We start from the raw sequence: 27,159 nt of genomic DNA, 5'->3' as shown, positions 1-27,159 counted from the left end.
CCACAGAGTGTTGTTTTGTTCAGGGAACAGATGATGAAGTGGTTTACTGAGCATGGACACCTTTTTCAGGTCAGGCCATTGCCCTTCAAGACCTAGAAAGGTTGACAGGTGATCCTGGGTTCAGCTACATTGTGCTGTATAAGAGCTTATTTCTTTCTCCTAAAGCTTATGGCTTTGGCCATGAATCCTGCAGGATCCAGCTCTGGATCGATACCTATGGGTGCCACTAGCAGTGACATGGCTCTATTGTGTCCCCTGAGTTGGGTCTGGCAGGGCAGGCTGGTGCCTTTCTGCAACCAGCTGGGTCTCAGGTGACTCTGAGGCATCTCCATGTGCTTGCTGGGACTGAGGCTGGGAGCAGCCAGATGGCTTCTCCTCTGATGGCATCAGCTGAAATCTTACCAAGAACCATTTTCGTTTTGCCTGGTGAACTCTAGGAGTGGAGAAGGGACACCTCTGATAGCAAACACTTCCCTCTGACCTGCTTTGGGAGGTGCAGATGTCTCAGTGCCTTGGAAAGGCTGGAGGGATCATCAGTGGAGAAATTAGGAGATGTGAAGTGGGCTTGAGGGGATGGCTGCAGATTGCCATCTTTAAGGTCCAAACCAAGCAAAGGTATCTCAGATGAATGGCTGACGTTCTGACATTCAGGAACTCTGACATCCCCCCAAGGCCTTGTTAAAACCAGCCAGACCAGCTAGAAACCAGTCCCACATCAGTATCTCTGGGAGGGTTGGAGAAGTTGGAGTGATTCTCTGGTGAGGCATACTTGGGAGCCACCCTTCTGCCATCCAACCCACCACCTGTCCAGGGGTCCCTGCTGTGCTCCCCCATATGTGCAGCATCCCAAGGGAATGCTGTGATGGTGGCAGAGCACTGCTTGCCTGGAGCATGATCCTGTCTTGCCTCCACAATGTCTGTCCACTTCTGCTGCAGGAAATCCACTGCAAGGAGCTGATCTGGGTTAGTGGGGACTTGGTTTGCTCCTGAGGCACCAGTGACAGTATTTTATTATATGCACTAAATTTTTGTCCTGTATCACAGATACATCAGTGATTCAAGACTCAGTTTGCCTGGTACAAAGCCATTTTCCATTTCTCTCTGGTGGTTCTGGCAAAGGGCCCTACAGCAGCTACTGCATGTGACGTCCCCACTCCATTTTTCCCCACTGCTCCCAAATCTTCCTCTGCATTTATACACCTTCTTACATGGCTTAAATGTGTTAACCATTCTGTCCCATACTACCACACCTGAATTCCAGCTTTTTATGATCTCTACTTGGGAAACTGCATGAGAACAGAATCTTTTGTTCAAAGTTCTACAGGTTAGAGACATTGCACCTTTTAATTTTTACATATGAAAACCAAATATCTTTATAGGAATTTTAGTTTACTTAGCTGTTTAAAACATTTACATATTCATGGTTTTTTTTTTTTTTTTTTTTTTTTTTTTTTGCATTTGCTCTTGCATAAACACTGTCATGCTACTTTCATGGGATGCCCTTGGAAAAAGAGCTCTTGGCTCTGCTCTCTGCATTTAATAATCCCTCTTTGCAGAGTATCAAATAGCACATGCCTGCTTTGTACCATGGTCAAGGCACCGGGCTTGTGTTCCTCTATAGCTTGGATTGCTTATTCAGTGTGATCCAGGCTTTGCTTCTGCAACACAGCTGGGGCATGGCAGAGGTGATGCTATGCATGGAAGGGGAGTTTGAAGGTGTATTTTGGAGGGATATAGCTGAAAACAGAGGGATATATCCTGGTATTTTGAGTTGATATTTTGAGCTAAGGAGAGAAGGTGCTTGCTATCCCTTTCCTGGAACGTCTCTAATTTCTTCTCACTGTAAAGATCTTGAGGCATTTTCTAAGCTACAGAAAAGCCTACTTTGCCTGTCTCAAAATATCATTTGGAAATTGCTTTTAACTTCCTGCCCAGATCAGAGGGCTTTTTGAAAGATATATGGCAAAACCATAGTAAATTAGTTCAATTCAGGTAGGAATGAGTAAAATGGATGAAATACACGATTTTATTGCCAGTGTGTTGGATGACTTTTTGCTGTTTTCAGTCATGGAATAGAATTGGAAAAGTTTATCTGAATTCTTAGTCTGTACCAAATATGAGAGCACCCCAAGTCAAAGCTAATAAGTGAAACACAACCTGACCTTAAAAACTTAAAAAAAAAAAACAAAACCAAAAACATAATAGTGTAAAAACAGGAGGTTGAGGCAAAATGGTCTGATATCTAAAACCCTTTCTCTAAATAATTAATTGTTCCTGAGCCAATGGCATTTCTGCATGAGCATAACTGGTATAGGGGAACTTGCAGGACTGTGCAATAAAGCAGACTTCTTTTTTTCCATCTTCTAATAACAACATAAAAACCCCAACTGAAATGTATTTATGGTTCAGTCATTGTATTTGGGCTGTGACCTGTGTGCTTAGAGCTTTAATTCCCAAAGGCAGGGCTTTGGGAAGATATTAAAATCTGGCCATAAACGATATGAGGGTTTTTCCAATTAACTTTGATGATTGAATTTATAAACTTCATAACTGAATTTAGCACTGTCTCCCACCACGGTGACCCCAGCAGCACGCTGTCCCCGTGTCCCTCGGATCACTGGGGTGCCCACAGTGTGTGCCTGCAGGGCTGCTGGCAGCTGTGGGCACAAGCGGCAGCGCTATCACGGGTTTGCTTCCCTTCCTTGCAGCTCCCGCCTTCCGGCCGTACCAGCTCTCACGGAGCTTTTCTACCCAACGCAGGTGGGGATCGACGCCGGAGCCGGGACACGCGGGCTGGCCCCGTACCATGCGAGGATGTGCCTGTGCCCTCCCTGACCTGCCCACCCCCGCCCTCCCTGCCTGTCCCGCCCGGCGCCATGGGAGGATGCTTCTCCAAGCCCAAACCAGGTGACTGCCCTCCGACGCCGGGCCCCCATCCCACTGTTCCCGTGGGAGAAGTAGGTCAGCAGTGGACGCTGGCTGGGGGAATGTTAATGCTTGGCTCCTGCACGGAGGATTACTGGGCTCTTAATCCCCCCAAATTCCTCAGTGCTCTCACTCCCAGGCAGGGAGCTGTGGGGGGTTGCAGCAGTGCCAGGGGAGTGGTGGGGGGGTGGGAGGGGAGTGGGAGGGGAGCTCAGACTGCACCATGAGGGACGCAGCTCTGCCGGGTCCCATGTCCTTGTTCGTCACCACCCTCCTGCTTCTACCTTTCTGCCGGATCTGGAGCAGAGTTGCCTGCCTCGTGCCCCAGTGTAGGTTTGGGTGACAGCTGTCCCAGCACAGACACGTGGGGCTCCAGCACCCTCCTTCTGCCACAGCTTTGTCACTCACTTGCCAGCCCTTATTTTTTTTCCCTGCGGGAAGGGAATGGCTTGGGAAGGCACAGGCCAGATCCTGGGGCTGCTGTGCTGTTGGGATTTTATTTTCTTGGTGAAGCTTGTCCATCTGTGCTGCTTTCGGTGGGGAAAGCAGCTGTAGACACCTGGCCATCAAGGATTCTCCCCTTGCTGACACATTCCTTCAGTGGCTGGGCTGGATGGGCTCCCTGCTCTGTATGGTTTTGGGGAAGGTTGGGTGTATGTGGGAAGGGCAGGGGCAGGGACTGTGGTGCCACCTGTCCAGGCAAACTGTCTGGTTGATGGGGGTCTGGTGTGGAAGTGTCAGGGTTCAGCCTTGTCCTGAGCAGGCTGGGCATGAGCAGGCACTGCGTGATCACCCACACTCATCACCCCTGGGAGCACCTGCATGACCCCAGCACAGGACCCCAGGGAGCGATGGCTGGTCCTGTCAGTGTTGCCAAAGCTGCCATGGAGGAGAGGCCCCAGCTTCCATCCTGCAGCTTGTTTTGGCCACCTCAGGGGGAGCTTAGGATGACCTTGTCCTTGTTACTTGCTTGTGCCCCAGGGCAAGTGGAATCAGGTAATGGTGCTGATCTATCAGACTAGTCAGCATCCCTGTGTAGCCTTTGTGGGTTGAAAGATGTCTTTTGGGGACCTTTTCTTGGCAATTTGTCTTCACTGCCTGAGGCAGGAGGGATTTTGGGCTGAAGGACTCAACAGGTCAGAAGGGCTAAAGAAGTTGTGACTCACTGAACATTCATGGAGTGAGATCCTGGCCTTTATGCAAGGCACAGTGAGAAAATAAAGGCGGTTTTCTGCCCTTGACCTGTACTGTGATTATGTTATGGGTCATCACCAAGGTAATATGGCACTGGACACTTTGACCTGTAAGTTTTCTCTGTGAAAGCCCTATTTATATGTTTCCTTGAAATGCTTGAAGAGTAAAAACACATCCAGGAATAAATGCCTTTGTTGACTAAACTTGTGACAAACACTGCTATCGGCTCCACTTTATTTTGTATCCCATCAGCAAAACTGTGCAATCTTGGAGCAGTGTTGGAACACCAGTGCTCTGCAGGCATCTGTCCTGAGGTGCAGATTTTTGTGAAGAGCTGTATTTGCATAGCAGGGCCAAATGCCTGAAAATGCCACCCTGCAGTGCACCTCCCTCTCTCAGCTCTGGTTTGGATTAGTGTCTTCAAAGGCTTCACACAAGCCTTCTGCAGCCTCTGGGTAGCTCAGCACTGACTGTGGGGCTTCATCCCAGGCTTATAAAACCTGCAAATGCAAGGAGGTGAACAGAGGCATTTGAGGATACTGATTGTTCAAGCAAAGGGTTTCACTGAGGTTTCATATGGAAATTGTACAGTCTTAGAGCTGAGTACTGGACTTCAGTATTTGTAGGAATTCACCTATTCCCTGTCCAAATAAGAAGCAGGGACAGAATAGAGCTATTTGCTCCATCCGTGCTGTTTCCACATAAAGAGAATATTTTGGATGCAGCCTGAAGTGAACAGAATTGATTCAGACACTTTTTCAAGGTGTACATGAACATGTACATGTACAAGTCCTTAGCTGCTCCATCGCCTTCATTCCAATAGAGACCCTCAGTTGCCCAGAACACCCTCAAGATAACCTTGGCACTGCACACATATCACCTTTTGATGGGCAGATGAGTGATACAAGAACTCTGGGGAGTGGAGTCCTGGATCCCTAAATAGCTGTGCTGACTGTACTGCTGGCAAGCCCTGAGGTCTCGCTACTGCTGCCGCACCCATCCCCGACTGGATATTTCAGTGTTTAATTAAGAGCTCATGTTCAAACAGTGAAGTAATCTGCTGTTATCTCCAGTGCTGCAGTCCCGTGATGCCGGATCCTCTTCTGAAGGCCCAGTTCTCAACCTCTGCATCATTTTCTCCTTGGGTTTGTCTTGGGTGTGTGATGCATCGGGGATGAGCTGCCAGCTGGCAGCCTGTGTGGTATCCCAGCACCCACTCCCGCAGTGAAGCCAGGTCAGGATACTGGGTGACAGGAACCATCGTGTGCCCGCTCTGTCTGAGCTGTGGTAACTCTGTCTCTGCACCGAGTATGGGAGAGTGGCTTCAAAACCTATAATTGTGATTCTTCTTGTTCTGCTGGGCTCAGTGTTTGATGGTGGGGCAGAGCAGTAGTTTCCCAGTGCATGGGGTGTCTGGGCATGGGCTTTGCCCTTGCACAGAGGATGCATTTAGCAGGGACTGTGCTCCCTTCCCAGGGATGCTGAATGCTGGAGGGTGCTGGAGGGGGTGCCGTTGGCTGTGTGACCTGAGCTTGGCTCTGAGCTTGTCCCCAGCCTTGGGGTCCTTCCTCCTGGTTTTGGGCTGTAGCATTTGCTGACAGAGCATCTGGAGAGGGAGAGCAGAGCCAGGCACGTTTGACATGGTGGTTTTGTCATTGGCTCTGTCATTTTTAATAGAATGATAGAATCACAGAACAGTTTGGGCTGGAAGGGACTGTAAAGACCAAGTAGTTTCAACCCCCTGCCATGGGCAGGGACACCTTCCACTAGACCAGGTTGCTCCAAGCCCCCTCCAGCCTGGCCTTGGAAGGAGGGGAGAAGTGGTCCGCAGAAATGGTTTGGAGTCTCTTTGAGACCACCTGATGTTACTGTCATTGGGGCTTGTAGTTGAGGCACAGTGGGCGAGCCCAGGGAATACGTGGAGAGTGCAGTTCTGGCAGGGCACAGTGAACCCCAAACATGTCCCACGGTGGTGGATTTACTCTGTGCTGGCTTTGGGAAAATAAACTCTGCTGGGGTAAACTGAGATTTCTGGCTGTGCCTGCTGGTCCCCCCAGCATCATCCCTTGATGCATTTCTGGTTCCCACTGCTCCCAAAGCTGTTGGCACCATACAGCCTGCACCAGACTGTTACCTGTCCTCAGTGCTCCTCTGCCCTGTGCCTGCAGCCCCGAAGCGGCACACCCTGAGGCATCGCAGGGTTTTGGGGCTGGGGAAGGCAGACACACTGCTCTCCCCTTGCCAGCTCAGCTCCTCCATCCCCTATGGCCAGGCATCTTCATCTTATCCAGACTTCCTTTGGCTCAAGTCAGCCCTTGGCTCATGTCAATTCTCTCTTCCCATATTAACTCAGTGTTTTCTTGGTTTCTATTATTTTATCTGGGACCTGGAGATACAATGGCCTGATATCCACAATTTAAATTTAGCCTCCAGAAGAGCTCTGAGCCATACTGGGAACCAATCCTGTGATAAAGAAGTCTTGGGGCATCTAATTGCCTTATTTTTTTAAAAACAATGCCTGTGACCCTGCACTGCAGCCCAGTCACCTGCCAGAACCCTGCTCTGGGATTTATGTCAACAGTTCCAGCCTCATGTCTCAAGTACCTCTCCAAGAGCAAGCAGAGGCTTTAACTTGTTCCACAAGGCTGTGAATAGTGATGGAGAAGGAATAAATTTACAGGAGATGTAATGGGATATTAAGGACTGACTGCTTATGTGAATGACATCAAGGCAAAGCACAAGAACATCATGACCACAATAGGAAAACAACACCTGAGCCAAGTGTGATGAATGGGGTTGGGACATGGTTCCTGAGTGCATGTGAAGGATCCCAGCAGTGCTTGACCTAAAGGCTGAAAACCTGGGAGAAAAAAAATTGTGTCAAAATTTATAGTCTTGTCAAGAGTGTATTTTAAATGATTCTGTGACTTTGAGGAGCTGACTCAGGATTTTTGGGTCGTGAGAGCTTGCAGTGCTGAGGTGTACGTGGATGTGTGATATGAGCACTTGTTAATGCTCAGCTGGTTCCTCTGCTTTTTTTCTATATTGTTATAAAATATTTCCAGCTCTGGCCTTCTGGTTCTTCATTTATGTATGTGTGTATCTATAGAGATATCTTAAATATGTGCATGAACTCACACAAACACATACACACACGTGTATAAGGGATGTTGGTGGCACAGGACAAACAGGCACATCTCTGTTTCTTTCTCTCATCTATACCTATGCACATGTACCTCTCTATTTATATTTTTATCTATATCATCTATACCTATACCTTTATACCCATATTTATATATCAATATCCATATTTATATCCATGTCTCTACCTATATTCCTGAGAGGTTGTCTAGATTTGTAGTCACATGCCTAAAACTTTCCAAACAGTTTGCTTTAAGGCCCAGACCCTCTTCTAGCAGTTATAGGATATGACTGTCAAAGAGCTGGAACACGCTGGCCCCAGCCCCTTTGTAACCAATCGGATCTCAGAATTAAACTTGGGTTTATAAATATTTCATTTAAATATGATTTTCCCTGATGGCAACTGAACAAGTTTGCTGGATCAGCTCAGGTGCTACTTAGCCCTGGATTCCTGGAGGGATCATCCCTCGGGAATGCAGGTTTCTGGCCAGAGGGACACCCCATGTGGGGCTGAGAGGCATGAGAAGGAGGAGGAGATGGGGGTAAAAAGGCTTGCTGAGAGGCAGGTGGGATATGCCCCCCACAGAGGCAAGTGGTGAAATGTGGGGCCTGAAATAGAAGGGGGAAGATTTTATAACTCTTTTTCTTTTCCTCTGGACATTTGTCCAGCAGTGTTGGTGGGTGTTGAGTGGGGATGGCTGAGTGCCAGAGACCTGCTGCTTCCTGCATATGTTTTTCTGACTGAGGAAGAAGGGAAAAGCTCAGAGTTACATCTCCCTCTTCATCCCTGCAGGTTCATATGCCCGTGAATCAGTGTGCACTCCATGTGCTCACCTGACCCAAATGTGCTCTGGAAAACAAAGTCCTGGGGCATCAGCCAAGTGAGAGATGGGAGCTGTTCCCTTCAGGGTGAATTCACTGATGTCCATATCCCCCTCACCATTAGGGCTCAGAGCCACTGGCTTTGCCCAACCTTTGTCTTATCCTGCAACATGGTCTGGTTCTGCAGTCTGGCTGCAAGGATGCACAGCCACATATTCTGCAGATTGGCTGTGAAATCATATGACATCAGCCTCCTGTTTCTTGGGCCAAAAGTATTTTAGTGGGAGTGGCATAAATGGGTATACATTATATTTCCTAACTCTGTCCTGAAAAATCCATGTCTGTTTCTCCCAATGCCCTAGGAAAGTAGTGCTGATGGAGAGCATCTTCTTCACTGGGTGCCTGCAGCAGCTGGGATGCTTCTCTACAGATCTAGGAACAGATTTGCTCATAGCAATGTGGGTTTTTTTAATGCATGGTGCTGGCCCTGTTCATTTGCCTTAACTCCTACAGCTGCTAGAGCACAGCAGAAGGTGATGTTTTCTGTTGGTTCAGTGTGCATGCACAGAAAATCACTTTCCTGGATCTGTCTGTCACTGCCCCTGGTGAATCCTGCCCGGGTGAGCACAGGGGTTTGGCACTTTGGCAAAAAGCCACACATCCCTTGCCTTGCTGAGCTGGCACTAACAGCAGAAACTTTCAGGACTTCTGAGACAGATGCCTGCCTCCAGGGCCTGGGTGGCCATGGCCACTTGCTTTTCTCCTTTCCAAAATGAATGACCTTCTCCCTGACTTATTCTTCCATCGTTCTCTCAATATTCTTGCAATAAAAGGTGTGGGACAATAGATGAGGCTGGGAAGACTCAGCATCCTTGTCATTCACAAGCCTCACTGAAGGGCTTGTTTTTACCCTTTCTCTGCCTTTCCTTAATCTGCTTAGTTTGTGAACTGTAACTTTTATCTTCTGCACAGATTTTCCTGTTCATGATGGGGAAAGCTCAATGATTTCCCATGTACTCAAGACACTTCACCAGTCTCTGGCATTTTTCCCTGGCTCTCTATATAACTCCCTGGCGTTTATTATTAATATTAATGGCTCTAACTTTATTAAGTCCCTAGGAGATAAAGTGATGTGTTCCACTTTGTGATGTGAGAGCTCATCAGTGGCTTCTGATGCTGCTGTGCCCAGCTTGCCCAGCCTGGGCCATAGAGTGGAGGGTGGGGATGCAGCTGGGTGGGTCCGTGGGGAGGGTGGGTGAGCGCTGCCCTTCAGGGTGCTCGGATGAACATAGAATGACAGAATTATTTGGGTTGGAGAAGGCCTTAAAGCTCATCCAGTTCCACCCCCTGCTGTGGGCAGGGACACCTTCCACTATCCCAGGTTGTTCCAAGCCCTGCCTAACCTGGCCTTGGACACTTCCAGGGATGGGGCAGACACAGCTTCTCTGGGCAGCCTGTGCCAGGGCCTCCCCACCCTCACAGTAACTTCTGCATGTCCTCAGCCAGGTGGCTGAGGAGAACGCCTCTGCTCCCCACTGGCCCTGCTCCCATGTGTCCCTCGGTCCTCTGGTCCCCATGACAGGGATGATTTATTGTCAGACCTGTTCACTGGTGTACACATGAGAAAAACGGACCATCCTTGCTTCTCTCTTCAACCTATTGTTGAAGAATCACTCTACACTCAAAACTTCATGTGGAAATAATTTTGGATGTTTCTAGTTCCTTATTAATTGGTTTCCATCTAATGAAGCAGCTTTATGCACCATGCAGTGTTGGCTTTCTCTTTCAGTTAACATTACCTACAAACAATTAAAGGGGTTTTTGAAGTCTGTCTGAGCCCCAGAGACCTTGACATGTCTCATATGGAGCTGCCTGAAGCTGTTTTCCGCTAAGCAGGACAAGAACTGTAGCTGTGAGGTTGTTTTGCACCAATGACTCATGTCCACTTTCAACAATATGTACTTTATGAATGCAAAGTGCCTGATACAGAAAGAACAGAGGAATAATGGACTCAGGCAATCAAGCCAAGCTTGATGTTAAATGTTTTAACTTCCAAGTCAAGCCAACAAAAAATATCTGTTTTGATGTCTGTTTCCAAGTTCAGGGAAGGAAGGAGAGATAGAACAGTGAACAGCAGCAAAACCTCTGGCTTCATTTTAACAAAGATTTTGGTTCATTCCTGCAGTTGAAGTCAAAATTGAAGTTGTGATACCTGAGAAGGAGAGAAGCAAGGAGGAGATGTCACCCAACGGGAAAGCCAGCCCTCTGATCTACAAAGTCAATGGGACTGCCCGGCACTACCATCTTGAGGAGCATCCAATTGCCAGCAACCCCTACCACAACCCAAAGGACGTGGTAGAAGCATCTGTGTGCCACGTGAAGGACCTGGAAAATGGACAGTAAGTGCCCAAACTTTTTGCAGATAAAACTTGAGAGACCTTTTAACCCAATCTGAATGCCGTCTTGTTATTTAGAGTTGTTGGAGATGATCATTTAACTTAGTAAACTTTTTTTTATCTTAAAAAATTACATCATGGACAAGTGACAACTCTTTTTTACCAGAAGGTCTGCTGTTCCCTGCATGATCTACACTGGGACTTGTCTCAGAAAGAGGTGATGTTCTGTAACAGAATTTCTCAGGAGGCTCCACTCAACTTGCGTTAACCAACCTAGACATTTTCTTATAAATTTATAGCCTTAGTGGTTTTACAAAACAGCAGGAGAACCGCATGGGCGGAGTTGATGAGGCAGGTCGTGCTCCATCCTGTCTGCAGCGCCTGACTCTTCCAGCTGAGCTCACCAATTTGCTCTTTCACTAAGGATGCAGCTTTTCAGATCTTTTGCAAATAAGAACACACTTCAGCTGGGCATATTCAGTGCCCTGATTTAATTTTCTGAAGTCTAAAGAGTGCCGGTCCCGTCAATGTGCTTTAGAGGCCGGTGCCTCTTTTCTGGGGTAGAAGTACAGGTTCCATTGACATTTTGGGTGGGCTCCATCTCTATGTAAAAGAAAATAGTTTGGAATAGCTTTTGTTCCAGTGAGAGAGCAATGTAAGGTATGTGGGACAGAACAGGAGTCTGGCAGCTGTTTCCTTTAAATTGAAATATTACCTGTGATAGTATCCAAGAACAATCTGTGTGGTATGGGCTACTTTGCGCTAAACTTAAGGGGCTTCATGGGCCATAAATTCATTTTATTAGGTAAGTTCATCCAGGAATAAACTGGGTTTTTTTCATTGCAATGGGAATTTATGTATTAGACCATTCTACGAAGGGATGCGCTGGACTCTGTTGGATTAAATCTTCACATGATGTGGAGCAGTTGAGGTTGCTTGGCTTATATCCTGGTTCCAACCAGGACAGGGTTAATTTTTGCAGTAGCCAGGAGGTGCATGGCCGGAACCAGGAGGTTGTTCTGTACAACCTCATCTCATTGCCACGGGTGGGGGAAGGGAGTCTCTTGTGGGGAGAAGTGGTTCCCTCTGGTTGAGTAGCTGTGGGGGACAGAATGTGGGGCACAGTACAGTGGGGTAATGCTGGTTCCGAGCCACAGGGAGTGGGGTGGTGAGCTCTGAGCTCTGGGTGAGCATTTTGGCGTGTGACTCACTCTCTCTTTTGTACACTTGTGTTATTAATATTGTTGCTGTTACTGTTGGTTTTCTTATCTCATTGCTGTTTCCAGTAAATTGTTATCTCAGCCTGTGATCTTTGCCTTTTGTGCCTCCAGTTCTCCTCCAGCCACCCACAGGTGGGGTGGGGAGGGAGAGTGAGCAGCAGCATGGTTTTAGTGGGGGCGCTAAAATGGGGAATTCCATTCCTAAACCACAGCAGCTGTATTTGACACCCAGTATGGAACGGGAAGGGTTGAGGTAACAACAGATCTGGCCAGAGAGGGTTGGAAACAAATTTGATCTAAGCATTTGTTGTATTAGGTACAGAGCAACTGGCCACAACATTGCTTGGTCTGTTCACATGGGTGTGGTACCTCACCCTGTCTATATTTTCATGTATACTCTCTGTGCCCATCACAGTGCTCCTTTTGAGAGCAGGGAGGGGGGTCAGGATCGTTCTGTGGTGCACTGTGACATATCGGTTTATGACCTTGTAACATTGAGGACAATCAGGGCCATTTGGGATGTGTATTCAGTGCTGATCTCCTGCCTTGTCCTGGGGTGCTGCCTCTGGGAGTCTGTCAGAGTCCATCCCCCCCACCATGTAGCCCTGGGAGAGGGGCCCTGAGGGGGGAGAGACGGGGTTTCTCCAGCCCCTGGTCAGCCTCGCTCCCCATTGGTTGTTTTGTGTGTCCCTGCGCGGGCAAGGACCCTCGGTCCCGTGACTAGGACAGTTCCTCGGCAACCTCCGGCCATGTGGCTAGAGAAATCAACATCTCTGAAACATCTATCAAGAATCGGTCCATATATATTTCTTTTCCACAGCCTCCTTGTTTGGTACATCGTGTTACAGTATCCCCACTGTAACAGGAGGCCATTAATAATCATACCCAGTCTGTGGGGAGAACAGGGGAGGATGATTTTCCCCAGTTTTTCACCCCCTTTTCCTCCTTCAGGCCTGTTATAACAGCTGTTATAACAGCTTTTCAGGATTTTGAATTTCCCCTGGATATCAAGGAAAGCATGTTCTTGTTGCTAAGTCTTCCAGGTCTCCTCAGTGTGGTCCATACCATGTTTAGAGTTACAAAAGAGACTTTTAGGAAGGTCATTCAGAGATCTGCACCAAGGCTGGATAGTCATGAGTGGCATGGAATGTGGCAGAAAATGGGAGAGCTTTTGAAGGACTGTTCTGCTCCAGTGGATTGGAAGTTCACCCCATAGCAACTACAGGATCCTGATAAAGTGGGGGAATATTTGAAAGAAAAATGCTGTGGCAATTCCAGAGAGGTGCAAAGTTACGCAATGTGTTGGGCCCTGGCTACTATTTATCAGACAGTGCTCCATACTAGACAGCACCCTCAGGGAGAGGAGGAGGAAAGCAGAGCAACAGGCACCATGGGTACTCCAACTGCAGCTGAACCAGAGGAACAGCCCATGCCAGGAGCACTTGCCCCTCTATGGAAGAAGACATCCAAGGCAAAAATCAGCTCTCTTAGTGAGGGATGAAGAGGAAGCAGGGCCCTCACAACAGGAGGAAGAGGCAGGGCCAGAGACAATCTCCTGGTCCCTATCCCCGTGTGAGTTGTGAGATATCCAAAAACACTTCAGCTGCCAGTCAGGAGTGCCCCATGTGATCTGGCTGCTCCACTGCTGGGATATCATGGCCCACACTATGGAACTAGATGGTAGCAAAACCAAGGAACTGGGATCCCTGCCCTGGGATGTGGGCACTGACAAGGGGATTGGGAAGAGGACAGAAACTCTCACCTCTGGAAGTGGCTCCTGTCAAGTGTGAGGGAAAGGTATTCTCTCAAGGATGTCAGATTCCAATGGATGTGGCCAAAAAATTAGCAGCTTTGTCCCCACCAGCCAACAAGAAGGAGACACAGGCTTTCCTAGGAGTTGTGGGTTTTTGGAAGATTCATATTCCAGAGTACAGTCAGATTGTCAGCCCTCTCTATCATGTGACATGGGAGAAGAATGATTTAAAATGGGGTCTTGAAGAACAAGAAGCTTTGCAACAAATTAAACAGGAGATTGTTGATGCAGTAGTCCTTGGGCCAGTCAGGATAGGACAGGGTAAGAAAAATGTGCTCTACACCACAGCCAGGAAGAATGGTCCTTCTGGAGCCTCTGGCAGAAGGTGCCTGGGGAGACTCGAGGGCAATCCCTGGGGTTCTGGAGTCAGGTATACAGAGGATCTGAGGCCTGTTACGCCCCAAATGAAAAAGAGATACTGGCAGCTTGTTAAGGGGTTTGATCTCCTTCAGAAGTGATTGGCACTGAAGCACAGCTCCTTCTGGCACCCCAACTATCAGTGCTGGGCTGGGTGTTCAAAGGGAAAGTTCCTGCCATACATCATGCCACTGATGTTACCTGGAGTAAGTGGATTGGTCTGATCACACAGCGGGCTCGGACAGGAAACCCCAATTGCCCTGGGATCTTGGAAATCATCAGGAACTGGCCCTAAGGTGAAAATTTCAGACTGCCATCAGAAGAGGAGGAGGAGAAGGTGACATGTGCTGAGGAGGCCCCACCCATATAATCAGCTACCTGAAAATGAAAAGCAAAGTGCTCTCCTCACTGACAGTTCCTGCCTTATTGCAGGGATACATTGAAAATGGAAAGCTGCCGTATGGGGCCCTACATGGTGAGTGGCAGAAGGTATTGAGGGACAAGCTGGATTGAGTCAGGTTGCAGAGTTGAAAGCTGTCCAGCTGGCTTTGGATATTGCTGAATGAGAGGAAAAGGCCAACTCTCTACCTCTACACTGACTTGTGGATGGTGGCAGATGCTCTGTGGGGGTGGCTGGAGTGATGGAAGAAGACCAACTAGCAGCACAGAGAGAAACCAATCTGGGCTGCTGAACTGTGGCAAGACATCGCTGCCTGGGCAGAGGAGTTGGCTGTCAAAGCCTGTGGATGCATATGTCCATAAGAGTCAGGCACTGAAGAGTGTCGCAACAATGGACAGGTGGATTGAGCTGCCAAGATTAAAGTGTCTCAGGTAGGTATGGACTAGCATCATAAGGGTGAATTATTTCTGTCTCAGTGGGCCCATAACACCTCAGGCCATCAAGGAAAAGATGCAACATGGCCTCATGAATGAGGGGTGGACTTAACCATGGACACTATATCCTGGGTAATCCACGTTTGTAAAAAGTGCACTGCGATCAAGAAGGCCAGGTGGGTAAAGCTCCTGTGGTCTGGGGGGTGGTGGTCTAAATATAAGTATGGGGAGGCCTGGCAGATTGACTGCACCACATGCTGCAAACCTGCTGCCAAGGCAAGCGTTATGTGCTGACAATGGTAGAAGGCATGACTGGATGGCTGAAGATGTACCCCATGCCTTATACCACTGCCTGGAACACCATTCTGGGCCTTGAGAAACAAGTCCTGTGGCAACATGGCAGCACTGAAAGAATTGAGTCAGACAATGGGACTCATTTTAAAATTAGCCTTATAAACACCTGGGCTCTGTTAAGGTTCGGAGGAGCTGGGTTTATAAACACTGAACAAGGTATTGAGTGGGTGTACCATATTCCCTGTCATGCCCCAGCCCCTGGGAAAGTGGAATGGTGCAATGCACTGTTAAAAACTACATTGAAATCAGTGGGTGGTGGGACCTTTAGACACTGAGATCTATGTTTAGTGAAAGCCGCATTGTCAGTTAATGCCAGAGGCTCCACCAATCGAGCTGGCCCTGCCCAATCAAAACCTCCATGTACTGTAGAAAGGGATAAAGTCCCCATGGTGCATGTGAAGAATGTGTTAAGGAAGTCAGTTTGGATCCATTCTGCCTCAAGAAAAGACAAAATCCCATCTGTGGGATTGTTTTTGCTCAAGGATGTGGGTGCATTTGGTAGGTGATGCAGAGGAACAGAGAAATACAACATATCCCTCAAGGAGATTTGACATGTGGAGGTGTGGGTCACCTACTGCCACCTGTACAGGTGAGCAGTGGCAGCAGGGCTGGAGAGGAGCAGGGCAGAGCACAGGCAGTAACCGGAATTGCCTTGAAGGTGGAGTGAAGCAAAAGGGGGAGACTGTCTTGGGAAATACTGGTTGCACAGGGAGGGTTCTGTTCCAGGGTCAAGATGCAGCCTCACCTGGTCTGTAGAAGATGGGGTAGAATGATAGGGTCTTTAAGATCCTTTGCCATATAAACCACCCTGTGATTGTGTGAATAGCTAGATTGACTGGGGAGCAGGGAGTATGATAGATGAAAAGATTTGGAGAGCTCTTGTGGCTGCAGGGAAGGTGAGGAGGAGCTGGCTGCAGCCTGTGAGAACATAATATGGCTGCAGGTGGCCATAGTAGGGAACTCCTCAGCTAAAGACAGGGCTAGGAACTGGCATCGGTGGGGGAGCCAGTCCCATGTGCATCAGCTGCTGCAACATGCTACGAGTGTGACATACCAACACTCAGACATTTTAGGTTTAGAATAGCTGTTTTCCAGCAGGCTGAGTCCAGGTCAAGATAGGAGTGCTGTGTCAGGGTCCCACAGCTCATGTAAGCAATGGGCCAAGCCAGAGGAGTCCCCTCATGCTGGTAGGCAGAGGGATTTTCCAAGATGATTCTCCCAAGGAGTGGGCTGGGCAGGGGTGTGTGTGGGCATGGCAGCAGTGCAGGGTTCTGGCATGAGGCTTCAGGCACCACTGCCTTGCATTAGTGGAGTCTGCAAGCACAGGGTGTGCTTTCTGCCCAACTTTTCTGTCTTTCTGCTACCAGCATGGCCTCAGCAGAACTGAGATCCAGAAAGATACTGGAGGGATAACCTGATGCAACTGTACCCAGCCAGCCTCCCAGCAGGCTAACTGGAGGAACAGAAAACAGCCCCCAGTGTTCCCACAGCTCTCGAGCAAAGGTCCTTTGCAGGCCAGAGCTGAGATTTAGCTGGTGCTTCCCAAGTGGGGAGTGGGGTGGGACAACAGAACAAATTCCCAACTGAGTAAACAGCTTAGCAGGGTGCAGGGCAGTGTAAATCAGTCTCTGGATCACTCTGGAGTGAGTGCAGGATGGGAGCCTTGCAGGTGGCTGTGTGCTGGCTGGAAGACACCAGGTCTTGTTTTTGACTCTCTCAGCTCACACAGCTCCTTGGGTAAGCTGTAAATTCTTTAACTTATCTTATCATATCTTCCCAGGCAGTTATGGTTGCCATTGAACAGGTTTTATCAGCTGAGGAATGCAGCAGGACTTGTACTGCTCCGTTCCCCTTGTGTGGAGGGAAGAGCTCCAAGTGTCCTACTCGGGGAGGGAGCAGAGCTGCATCTCTGAGGAGCAAGGTGGCCGAATTACTGGGGCAAAGGGCAGGCATGGTGAACTCTGCTGGTTTTCGCCCAAGGTGGAAAGGAAATTGGGAAATTGAGCATTTGTCACTGGACAGTTGATGCAGGTGAAGCACTTGCCCAAAGTCTGGCTTGAGGTGGGTTTGAGGTTGTAACAGGAGTGCTGGTGGGCTGAGCCCCATTCTCATCTCCATGGCTTCGAAGCAGGGTGGGGCAAGTGTCAGTGTAGCCTGGGGGCAAGTAACGGGATAGAGTTGGGATGTTATCTGAGAAAGAATGAGCATGCAAAGTCTGTCCCATTCTTCTGAGACCCTGAAACCTGGTGTGCATGAATAGCATTCCGGAATCACACATGGCCATTGACTTCCTTGAGCAAGTGGGTGATGTGCTTGGCACCACAAAGGCAATGTTCTGGGATAGCTGTAGAGATGGTCCTCTTCATACAATGGGAGCAACTAGGATTTCCAGATAAACATCAAGCTGTGTAGGGATAGGTTTTCTGGCTCCAGGGAACAGCAGCTCTGTGCTCCCTGTGCAGCTCCATGCAAAATGAGGGCTCTCTCCTCAACTCTCACTTTCCTCCATGGTAAGCTGGAAGACTCTGCTCTGGGGAAGTTCTGCTGGTAGTTGCATTGGAAAGAGGTGTCTCAGGCAAGACCATGGATTGCACAGGGTATGTCGGGGCTGTTGGTTGGAAAGAGAGCATCCGAGAGGTGAGAAGAGACAGGATATGCTGAGAGGAAGGTCTGGTCGACCTGGCGGAGGTACTGTGAGAGGGCAGAGAGTAAACGCATGCTCAGTGCAGAGCAACATCAGTGTCACTCAGCAATGCTCTGTAAAGCTGTGGAAATGCCTTTGGCCAAGGTCTGGGCAGGTGGAGGAGTGGAGGCCTCAGTGCTGCAGCCTTCTGCACCCCAATCTCCAGCCTGCAGAGAGGATCAATGAGCAGCCTCCTGGGAATGATGGATGGTTGAAAGACCCATGTTCCAGTGGATAGTGCCACTGACGGGTGTAACATGGCTACCCACATGAGCCCAGTCTGTACACAGTCGGCAGGGCATGGGAACTCCAGCAAATATAAGCATGTGTTGAAACTGCAATGCAGAGCCTGTGCCCAGCCAGCCTGCAGCAGGCAGAGCCAGAGTGACTGGGCACCGAGGAGGAGGCACAATATCCCTACATGCTTGGGAGATGCTGTGGGCAAATTCACCTGCATGCAGCCAGTGCAGAGGTGTGTATTGCTCAGTTTATCCCTGCTGGGACAGAGGGCTATGGAGCACCCTTTGGACAACCCAAGGGTGGTAGAAAGGATTTTACAAAATGCTACTTTTCAGTGCTAGTGGCATCATCAATCACTCATTCAGCAGATGGGTGTGCTCAGTAGCTCTTTCTGGCTTGCAAACAAGGTGCATGATCAGCAGTAAGATACTTTTGGCCAGGATGGGGCTGAATCTCATCCTGGCTTAGCTGGTCAAGGAGGCATGTGTGGCCCAGTGAGCCTAAAACCTGCCAAGCTCAGTGTTGTAAACAATTCTTGCTGTGCTAATCATGCTTTGATCCAAGGTACCACACCATGGAATCATTGAATCAGAATGGTTTGGGTTGGAAGGGGCTATTAAAGGCCATCTGGTCCAACCCTCTGCCATGGGCAGGGACACCTTCCACTACACAAGATTGCTCAGAAGCGCATCTGTAGAATCATAGAATATTCTGAGCTGGAAGGGACTCACAAGGATCATCCAGTCCAACTCTCAGCCCTGCGCAAGACACCCCAACAATCCCACTTTGTGCCTGGGAGTGTTATCCAAACACTCCTGGAGCTCTGGCAGCCTCGGGGCCGTGCCCATTCCCTGGGGAGCCTGGGCAGTGCCCAGCACCCTCTGGGGGAAGAACCTTTCCCTGATATCCAGCCTGAGCCTCCCCTGGCATGACGGTTCATGACGTTCCCTTGGTAACTGCTCTGTACTTCCATTTACCATCAATGGGTTTGGCTGAGGCATCAGTGAACCAGAGATCCTTAACTTCAGAGTATGACATAACTGCAGGAACATCAAGTACAGCACTAGGCTTATGTAGCTGTTGCAAAGCCAGCATATCTGGGATCATGGCTATCTGTAATTTTGCAGGTTTTGGCCCTTCAGTTATATCCATCTGACCTGTGACTCCTGAGACATGTGCACACCATTTGTGTGCTGTTGGTCTTTGTGCAATTCCACCTCGTGGAGCACAGCCCTTCTTAGTACTGGCTGGCAGGTTGAAAGGTCTTTGGATTAGCACAGATTGGTGCTGTTGAATTTTTTCTACTTGTTTAAAAGCTCAGGTCAGAGATAATAATCCCTTTTCCCAGTCAGTGTATCTCTTCTCAATATCTTTTAATACTGCAGAACTGAACCCTAATGGTTGTATAGGTCTGTGTGGGCCTTTCTGGAACATGTTACAGTAAGTCCCATGTTCAGCAAAACCCATTCAGCTATTATAGGATCATTGGAATGAACTGCCCCAAGTGATGAATATATTTTTAACTCCTCTATTAGCATTTGTAAAGCCTTTTGTGACTACCAAGCCACTCTCCCAAGTCTGGCTTTTGCTCATTAATGCATACAGTGGTCTTGCTCTGTAGAAAATCCAGGAGTATGACTTCTCCAGTATCCTGAAATGGAACCATGAAGAAGACGTCTTTTACATCTAGAACTGCCATCCATTCATGTGTAGCTGCTTGTAGGGTGGCACTGAGACTGGCAATGTTTGGGATGAGTCGTCCCATGTTGGCATTCAGCCACCGATAATCAATCATTAAGCTCCAGCTCGTGTCTGGTTTCCCCACTGGCCAAACAGGAGAATTATATGGGGTATGTGTCCTAAATATAATACCCCTTTGTCCTAATTTTTAATAGATTAATTTTCTATTTTTTTCCAGAAAATTTATTATGTGGAGTTTTTGTGGGTCTGGATGAGCAAACATTCCTGTTGAGCAATTGCAATTTTAAGGATATCATATCCTAAAATGTTTTCTTCATGATCTGTGATTGCAAATGTGTGTGAGGTCATTCATTTTTCCCCCAGGTAACCATAAACGTACTTTGACAGTGTAACATGTAATACTTTGTCCTTTGAATCCTGTTAGATGGACTCTCTTTCTTTTAAAACTTAAATTTATTTTTTCAGCATCTGTGGGGGTGATTGGAGATATTTGGGCTCCTGTAGTAATGTTGTTTTCTAGGTCCCACTGGTAAGTAGATATGGGGCCCATCTTTATCAGACCATTGATAGGTCATAATGTGCTGGGTGAGAAGGCCCAAAGTTCACCCAGAGCTTAGTATTTTTTTCCTTTTGTTTTTCTGTTAACTCAAAAGGGTGGGGGGGAGGGCGTTTCCTGTGGAGGCTTTCTGCTACTTGTGTTCCCCCCATCCTCCACCACTTTGACTAAGTCTGCTATCCTGCATTGGACTGTCCCCCAAGGGCATCACAGGGAACCCCTAAGGTCACTGCCATCCTCTACAGCTCCTTTTACTCTTCCTGGAAGTGATCAGTGTTTTGATTTTCTGTTTCTCTCGAGTGGGGTATGTTTAAAAGTCTTCACCCAGCATTCTGGAGGTATCTGCATTTAAGTTTTTAGGCTCCTCTCAATAGCCTGAGTTTGCTCTCCAGAATGGTTTTCCCAGCTAATTTTCCTTCTCTGGTTTCCAAACCATGCAAGAATTTTGCCCACGTATATATGGGGATAATTGCCTGGGGATCTTGTAAAGCTTCGTTATGCATTACATCTCTTCTAATTCCATCTCATCACCCCACTAAATAAATTTCTATCATTGCAGGGGTTCCTCTCAATAGAAGTCTTAATATACTAGGACCCACCTCTGCGGAGATTGGGATGTTTCCGTTTTCACATCAAAGATGCCTTTGTAACAGCAGCAGAGATTTCATTAGGTGACCGTATGGGTATGGAAGCTGGTTCTCCTCTTTCCATAACTTTTATTCCTCCTGCCCAATATGCAGCCCCGCTGGTTATTGAATGGGTTTGATTGGCAGGCTCAGGTCCCAGATTTAATAAGACTCCTGGCTCCCAGTATCCCTTTGCTTGAGTTCCATTCAGTAATATTCTAGCTTCCCCAGAGAGACTCACTCTCCACAAATACTCGGTTTCTGACTCCCCTGGTTTTCTTCCATATTTTTTCCTGTAGATTTGCCAGTTGCAGGGGGTCCCAGGGCGTAGTTCTGTTCGTGTTCCTCCTCTGACCTTCTTGGGGTTGTTTGGACACTTTGGTCTTAATTTTATGTCTCATTTTTAAATCTGGAACCTCTTTCTCTCTAGGAGGTGGAGGTTCAGTTGTTTCATCCGAGTTCCATTCTCCCTCATCAGCATTTTCATCAGGGCTTTCCCAAAAATCACCATCCCAATCTTCAGGCGATACTATTTTCACATTTTTTCAACACTGGGGGCTTTTTATGATGTCAGTTTTAATTTTTCTTCCAAGGCTTTTGTCTTTTCCTTGAATTATTTTAACTGTTGCTTAAATTGGTAATTTTGATACTGTAAAGACAGTTGTACATGTTTTCTGTCTTTTCTTTTATTTCATCTCTCAGATTATTAGTGTCTGTTATAATTTGTTCTCTGCATTGCCATGCAGCATTTAAGCATAATCCAAGTATGTGACAAGATACCTCTTCCTTTTTTATCTTCCTGTGATCCCCATTTTTTATTTAATTTCTCTTGTATCCTTTCCCACTCATACCAGATGTTCACTGACCAAAGATTATCAGTGTCAATGGATGTCCTCTGCCGCTGTAAATACTCTGTTAAACCTTTTGTCTCTTTCTCAAAATTATTTGCCATCCTGCTGACTATGTCAATTTGTCACAGGTGGAGTGGGAGCTTCAGACAAAGTTTGTGAGAGAAGCTTTTGTTGAGTTAGGAGGTGCAGAAAGGACCCCCTGGCTTTCTAAACTCCTTCTCCAAGAGGAGCCTGGGTGTGGCTAGATCCAATCCTAGCCCTAATTGCCAATGGTTTAAGTCTAAGGAATGACAAAGGTGTGATTGAACCTTTCTACAACTTTGTCCTGCAGGGATAAGGATGGCAAAACACATATATTTGTATAAAAATGAATGCTTTATTATGGTAAATGATTAGACAGAAAGATCTTAATCAGAATTATTCACTATACAGAATAAAAGCTAAAACTAATAGTAGAGTAGAGTAAAGTAGAGTATACTCAAATAATTATATTAAAGCTAGAAAAACACCACAACTATGAAATAGAGATTGATGTCACTCACCCAGACCAACGACCACGGGAAAATCTCCTTTGCTTAGTCTTGAGGAGTGACCTTGAAGGGCATCCCCACGCCAGGGAGGAAACTCCACACACACTCCAAGAAGGGATATGTTAGAAGAACTTGTTGTTTGTAAGTGGGACAGGACTTTTAGAGTAAAAAGTCATTGTCAGTCAGATATCTGCAAGCCAGCTGTGCCAGCTTAGCATTTTTACGTAAGGATACTTTACCATATCTGCCCCATCTTCCTCTTTCTATCAGAATGTTTAACTTTGAGGTTGATGAGTCAGACTGGATTTAGCATAATTCAAGACCAAAAGCAGCATGACACCCCATCTCAGTTCACCACTGACAGCTTTGCAAAACTGGGTATTGTTTGAGTTGTCTTACCTCATTCAGGCAGAGCATCCTGCTACAATGCCGCTCTCATTGTAAAACTTATTTCTTATATGTAATCTAAACTGATCCTCTTTTAGTTTAAGACCATTCCCCCTTGTTCTGTGAGCAACTGGGAGATTTCAAAGAGAACCTGAACCCCTTCATAGGAATGGCTTGAGGTTTGCTGGCTCCTCTGCAGAGCAGAGCTGAACCCAGCAGAGCAGGGGCCAGGAACCTGGTGCCGGTGGAAGGTCGCTGTGTGAGCTCCATTCTGCAAAAACAGCTGAGGAAAACATCAGGAAGGTCACACACAGGTGTCTGCTGTCCTGAGGGATTTATCAGGAAAAGTGACTCTGGGGCATGGCCAGGACCAGAGTAAAAACCCCTGAGGTGTGGGAGGCAGAGCCCAAGGTTCAGAGTCACCTCTCCTGGTTTTCAGCTCTGGGAGATGTTATGTTTTGTTTGAAAGACTGAACACAAGCCCAGCAGGGGCCTGCTGAGCTGCTGGGGCCAGGAGGGGAGCTGATGTCGCAGTAAAACCAGTTTGGTTTCTTGCTCCCACTACTAGCTTCCCCAGCAGCTGGGGAGGTGCTTTGAGCCACCTCTTGGCACAATGATGAATAAATTAGATGCTGCCACTCAATGGCCTGGCTTGGATGTGCCCCAGGCTGGGACAGCAGAGCCACCTCCAAAGCTGGCTTGGTGACAAGGAATGACCCACACCTGTAGTCACTTGAAGCCAGTAGTGAGCAAGTTGAAGGAGAAAGGGAGCCTGGTGGGACTAGGGCTGGATTGTAGGTTGGAGTGAAGGCATCTGCTGTGAGGTGGATTCCCTGCCATCTGTTTCCATATTCCTCCTCCCCAGGATGCGGGAAGTGGACCTGGGCTGCGGGAAGGCTCTGCTCATCAAGGAGAGTGGCGAGTTCCACGCCGTGGGACATAAGTGTCCCCACTATGGGGCTCCGCTGGTCAAAGGTCAGTCTGCATCATGTCCTGGAGAGCAACCAAGGGCATTACAGGGCAAAGGACAGCCCCCTGACTATGGTGCCAAGCATGGAGCAGTGCTGTACTGCACACTCAGCATCACCTGGGCATCTTCTGGCTGGGGAAGGCATGGGCAGCAAGCTGGAGTTGCACAAAACTCCCCAGAGCACTTTGCCAGCTCTGGTTTGCAGCCACCACTGCTGATCACTTCTTCTTCAGAAGATCACTTTTTTCAGAAGGCTGGAGCTTCTTCTCATGGAGGAAAAGAGGATTCTCTTTGGGCTGATGGAATCCTTTCAGTAGCAAAAATAATGTTGCTCATGTTATTGACTGAAGTGGGATGAGGTGCAGTGGTTTCCCATCTTGGCACCTAAAAGTATGCATTCTGGCACTTTCTCAACACAGGCTTCAGGCAGGTCTCTGCCCTGAGCCTAAACAATGGCAGTAGGCAGTGCTGGCCTGGCTGTGTATTGATGGGCCACCAAAACTGGGGTTAGGAGGGCACTTTGCTGAAGGTGGGATCCTGGGAAAGACAGGGAAGCATCCTTCTGAGTGTCCACTGGGCACTGCTGGCACTGCTGTACCATGTTCTCTGCAGGGATTTTGTCCAAAGGAAGAGTCCGCTGTCCCTGGCATGGAGCTTGCTTCAATATCAGCACAGGTGACATCGAGGACTTTCCCAGCTTGGATAGTTTACCCAGGTTCCAGGTGAGATCCTTGTCCTTGCAGCAGCAGAGGAAACCACAGAATCATGGGATGGTCTGAGTTGGAAGGGACCTTAAAGCCCATCTCATTCTACGCCCTGCCATGGGCAGGGACACCTTCCACTAGACCAGGTTGCTTTAAGCCCACTCCAACCTGGCCTGGACCTCTGCCAGGGTCTCCCCACCCTTACAGGAAGAATTTCTTCCCAATAGCCCATCTAACCCTGCCCTCTGGCAGTGGGAAGCCATTCCCCCTTGTCCTGCCACCGCAGGCCCTTGTCCAAAGTCATTCTCCTGCTCTCTTGGAGCCCCTTAAGGCACTGGAAGTGGCTCTGAGGTCTCCCTGGAGCCTTCTCTTCTCCTGGCTGAACAATCCCAGTCCTCCTCAGGGCTGCTCTCGATTCCTTCATCCCCTAGTCTGGACTGATAAGGTGAATTATCCCTTATCAGGATATCACCCTGGTGCAGCACCTTGCATTTGGCCTTGTTGAACCTCAAGAAGTTCCCATTGGGCCACTTCTCCAGCCTGCCCACATTCCTCTGCATGGATCCCTTCCCTCTAGAGCATCAGCCACACCACTCAGCTTGGTGTCACTCACAAGATGACTATTTTTATTGGGATAAGCAACATTCTATGGCATGGACCAAACATTTTCCAAGCATGTGCTGGTGTTGCAAGTGGAGAGCAGCTCCTCATCCAGCTCCTTCCTCCCTGCAGCTCCTCTACCCACAGGCATCAGACACCTCCTGGGAACCTGGGAGTGTCCAGTCTAGGAGGTATCTGGAGCAGGAGTGAGGTGGGAATGAGAAACCATACGTAAGCCTGGGATAGAAATCATGTTGTACACTGAGCATTGGTGCATGGTTGATATGAGGCAGGAGATCCCACAGCCTCAAGCTAGGATGAGCCCTGCCATGGCCTGAGCTGCTCCTACAAGTGACCCGGTGCCACTCCCCCTCATTCCTTAGCTGTTGCCCAGAGGAGGCCTTGTTGCCCTGCAAACCAGCACTGTTCTGTCACCCTCAGGTGAAGATTGAGAAGGAGAAGGTATACATCCGAGCAAGCAAGCAGGTAAGGGGCCACTGACATCAAAATTCAAGGCAAATGCTTTCAGTTTTTGCTGTATGTTCATAGGGGTGGGGGGAAATGCTTGTCTTTGATCCTGTGGCCTGGGCAGAGGGATCTGTGAGTATCCAGTTTATATGGAGGTACAAGTGGAGCAGGGCAGAGGTGTTGTGTCCCCCTCCCACACAGCCTCCCTACAGCTGCTGGACACCTGGCCTGGGCTCTTCATACTTTCAGGTCCTACAGGTGTTTGTCCTGCACTTGTCCTATGTTTCCTTAAGTGTAGAGCAACTTTTAATTTAGTTGGCCCATGGAAAGAGGCCTCTTCCACCAGCCTTTTGGCCTTGTCTGAATGAGACATGGTGATGACAGAGGCCACCTGTGCTCCCTCTTGAGCCCACACCTCAGCTCCTGCTGGAGAGGAAACTGACACAGGGGTAGAAAGGGCTCTTATGCCCTGATGGGTTGCAGAATGAAGCCCATTCAGGCCACTGCCATCTTTCTTTCCAGGAAAAGCCTTCTTTTGATGCATGGTTGTATGTGTGCATGTGCAAATCCAGTGGCTCAGAGCCCCAGCGGGCCCTTGTAGCACTTGGGTTAGATCCAGAGACGTCACCTGAATGGCAGCACTTCAGCTGATCTGGGGATGTGATGAGGGGAAACTGAGTCTATTTGCTCTACCAGGAACAGATTTTGGCCTGTAATGCCTGAGAACAGGGAGTCTGTGCAGCAGGGCTACACTGGCACAGCTCCATGGCTGTGCTCTGGTGGATTGGACAAGTCCATCAACTTTGGTTATCAGATGTACAAGCTCTGCTCAGGTTCAGGATAAAATTCCTGACAGAGCTTCTTCATTCTTGTCTCACCTTTGGTGCAGAATTGCACAAGGACAAACCTGCTTTTCCTATTGCCCCACCACCACCCCGCCTCTGAGTAACTGGATGGCTTTGCAGAAGATGATGGATTTATTTTTCTTTTATACCTTGTAAGGGGTAGTGCACTGGACATTGGAATGGTATTTGGATGAGCAGGGGTTTGGTCCTTGTTCAGTACAAGGGTGTGGTTGTTCCTTTCCTATCCAAACTGGTTTATGGCACTACTGCAGTTGTCCCCATCCCTGCCTGGCTGCCCAGGGTAATGTTGAGTAAAGGCAATTACTTTTCTTCTTCTTGGTGGTGACACAGGCTCTTCAGACACAGAGGAGGACAAAGATGATGGCAAAGTGCATCTCCTTGAGCAACTACAACCTGAGCAGCACCAACGTGCTGATCATTGGTGCAGGTAAGGGTGGCACGTGCTGGGACCACCATGTGTGTCCCCTCCCAGGCAGGGATGCAGGGAGGGGGTGTCTGTGCTCCCTGCACCCTCTGTCACCTGTCCTGCGTTCCTCCCTGTGAAAAGGGTCAGACCAGAGGGTCTTCCTGAACCTTTTTGTCTTACATGCTGATGATCCAAAGGTGCCCTGTGGTCCAGTCTGTGGAGCTTTGTAGTTCCCTGCTGCCATGCTTTGGAGTGAACCTTGAACCCTCTTCCTGCTACTCCCTTCCCAGTTACATCAGCAACCCCTGATTTCCATGGATGATGAGTGCAAAGTCTTTTCAAGTCCCTGTGATGTTGATACACCTTTTTCTCTTGGACCTTGCACATTACCATCTCATCCCATTGCAGCTCCAGAGTTCTTACCTCATGGTGCTTCTCTGAAGAGAACTTCTTCCACCTTCCCAGGAAATACCAGATGCCTGCCAAAAATAACAAAGCTGCCAAGCCCTTTCCCT

The 27,159-nt window shown here is 48.3% G+C and overlaps 1 protein-coding gene across 5 annotated transcripts in view; it reads left to right on the top strand.

Moving 5' to 3' along the window:
* The first annotated feature begins 2,704 nt into the window (after positions 1-2,704).
* AIFM3 (apoptosis inducing factor, mitochondria associated 3) overlaps positions 2,705-27,159 on the top strand; it is a 45,671-nt gene continuing 21,216 nt past the window's right edge. For 2 of the 5 annotated variants that reach the window (XR_001865948.1, XM_017746519.1), the window contains exons 1-6: positions 2,706-2,907; positions 10,268-10,481; positions 23,496-23,605; positions 24,213-24,322; positions 25,346-25,390; positions 26,569-26,665. Coding sequence is in view for 4 of the 5 variants with exons in the window: in XM_017746519.1 (XP_017602008.1) it covers positions 2,877-2,907; positions 10,268-10,481; positions 23,496-23,605; positions 24,213-24,322; positions 25,346-25,390; positions 26,569-26,665 (607 nt within the window). In the remaining variant the exon portion in view is untranslated. Of the gene's footprint in view, positions 2,908-10,267; positions 10,482-23,495; positions 23,606-24,212; positions 24,323-25,345; positions 25,391-26,568; positions 26,666-27,159 lie in introns of all 5 variants that reach the window. The other 3 variants (XM_008642940.2, XM_008642938.2, XM_017746518.1) reach the window with 2 other exon arrangements.

This window comes from Corvus brachyrhynchos, unplaced genomic scaffold, assembly GCF_000691975.1.
Source record: "Corvus brachyrhynchos isolate BGI_N302 unplaced genomic scaffold, ASM69197v1 scaffold19, whole genome shotgun sequence".
NCBI classification, from domain to species: Eukaryota; Metazoa; Chordata; class Aves; order Passeriformes; family Corvidae; genus Corvus; species Corvus brachyrhynchos.
The sequence above is the reverse complement of the archived record's forward strand: the minus strand, read 5'-3'. Positions and strand labels throughout refer to the sequence as shown.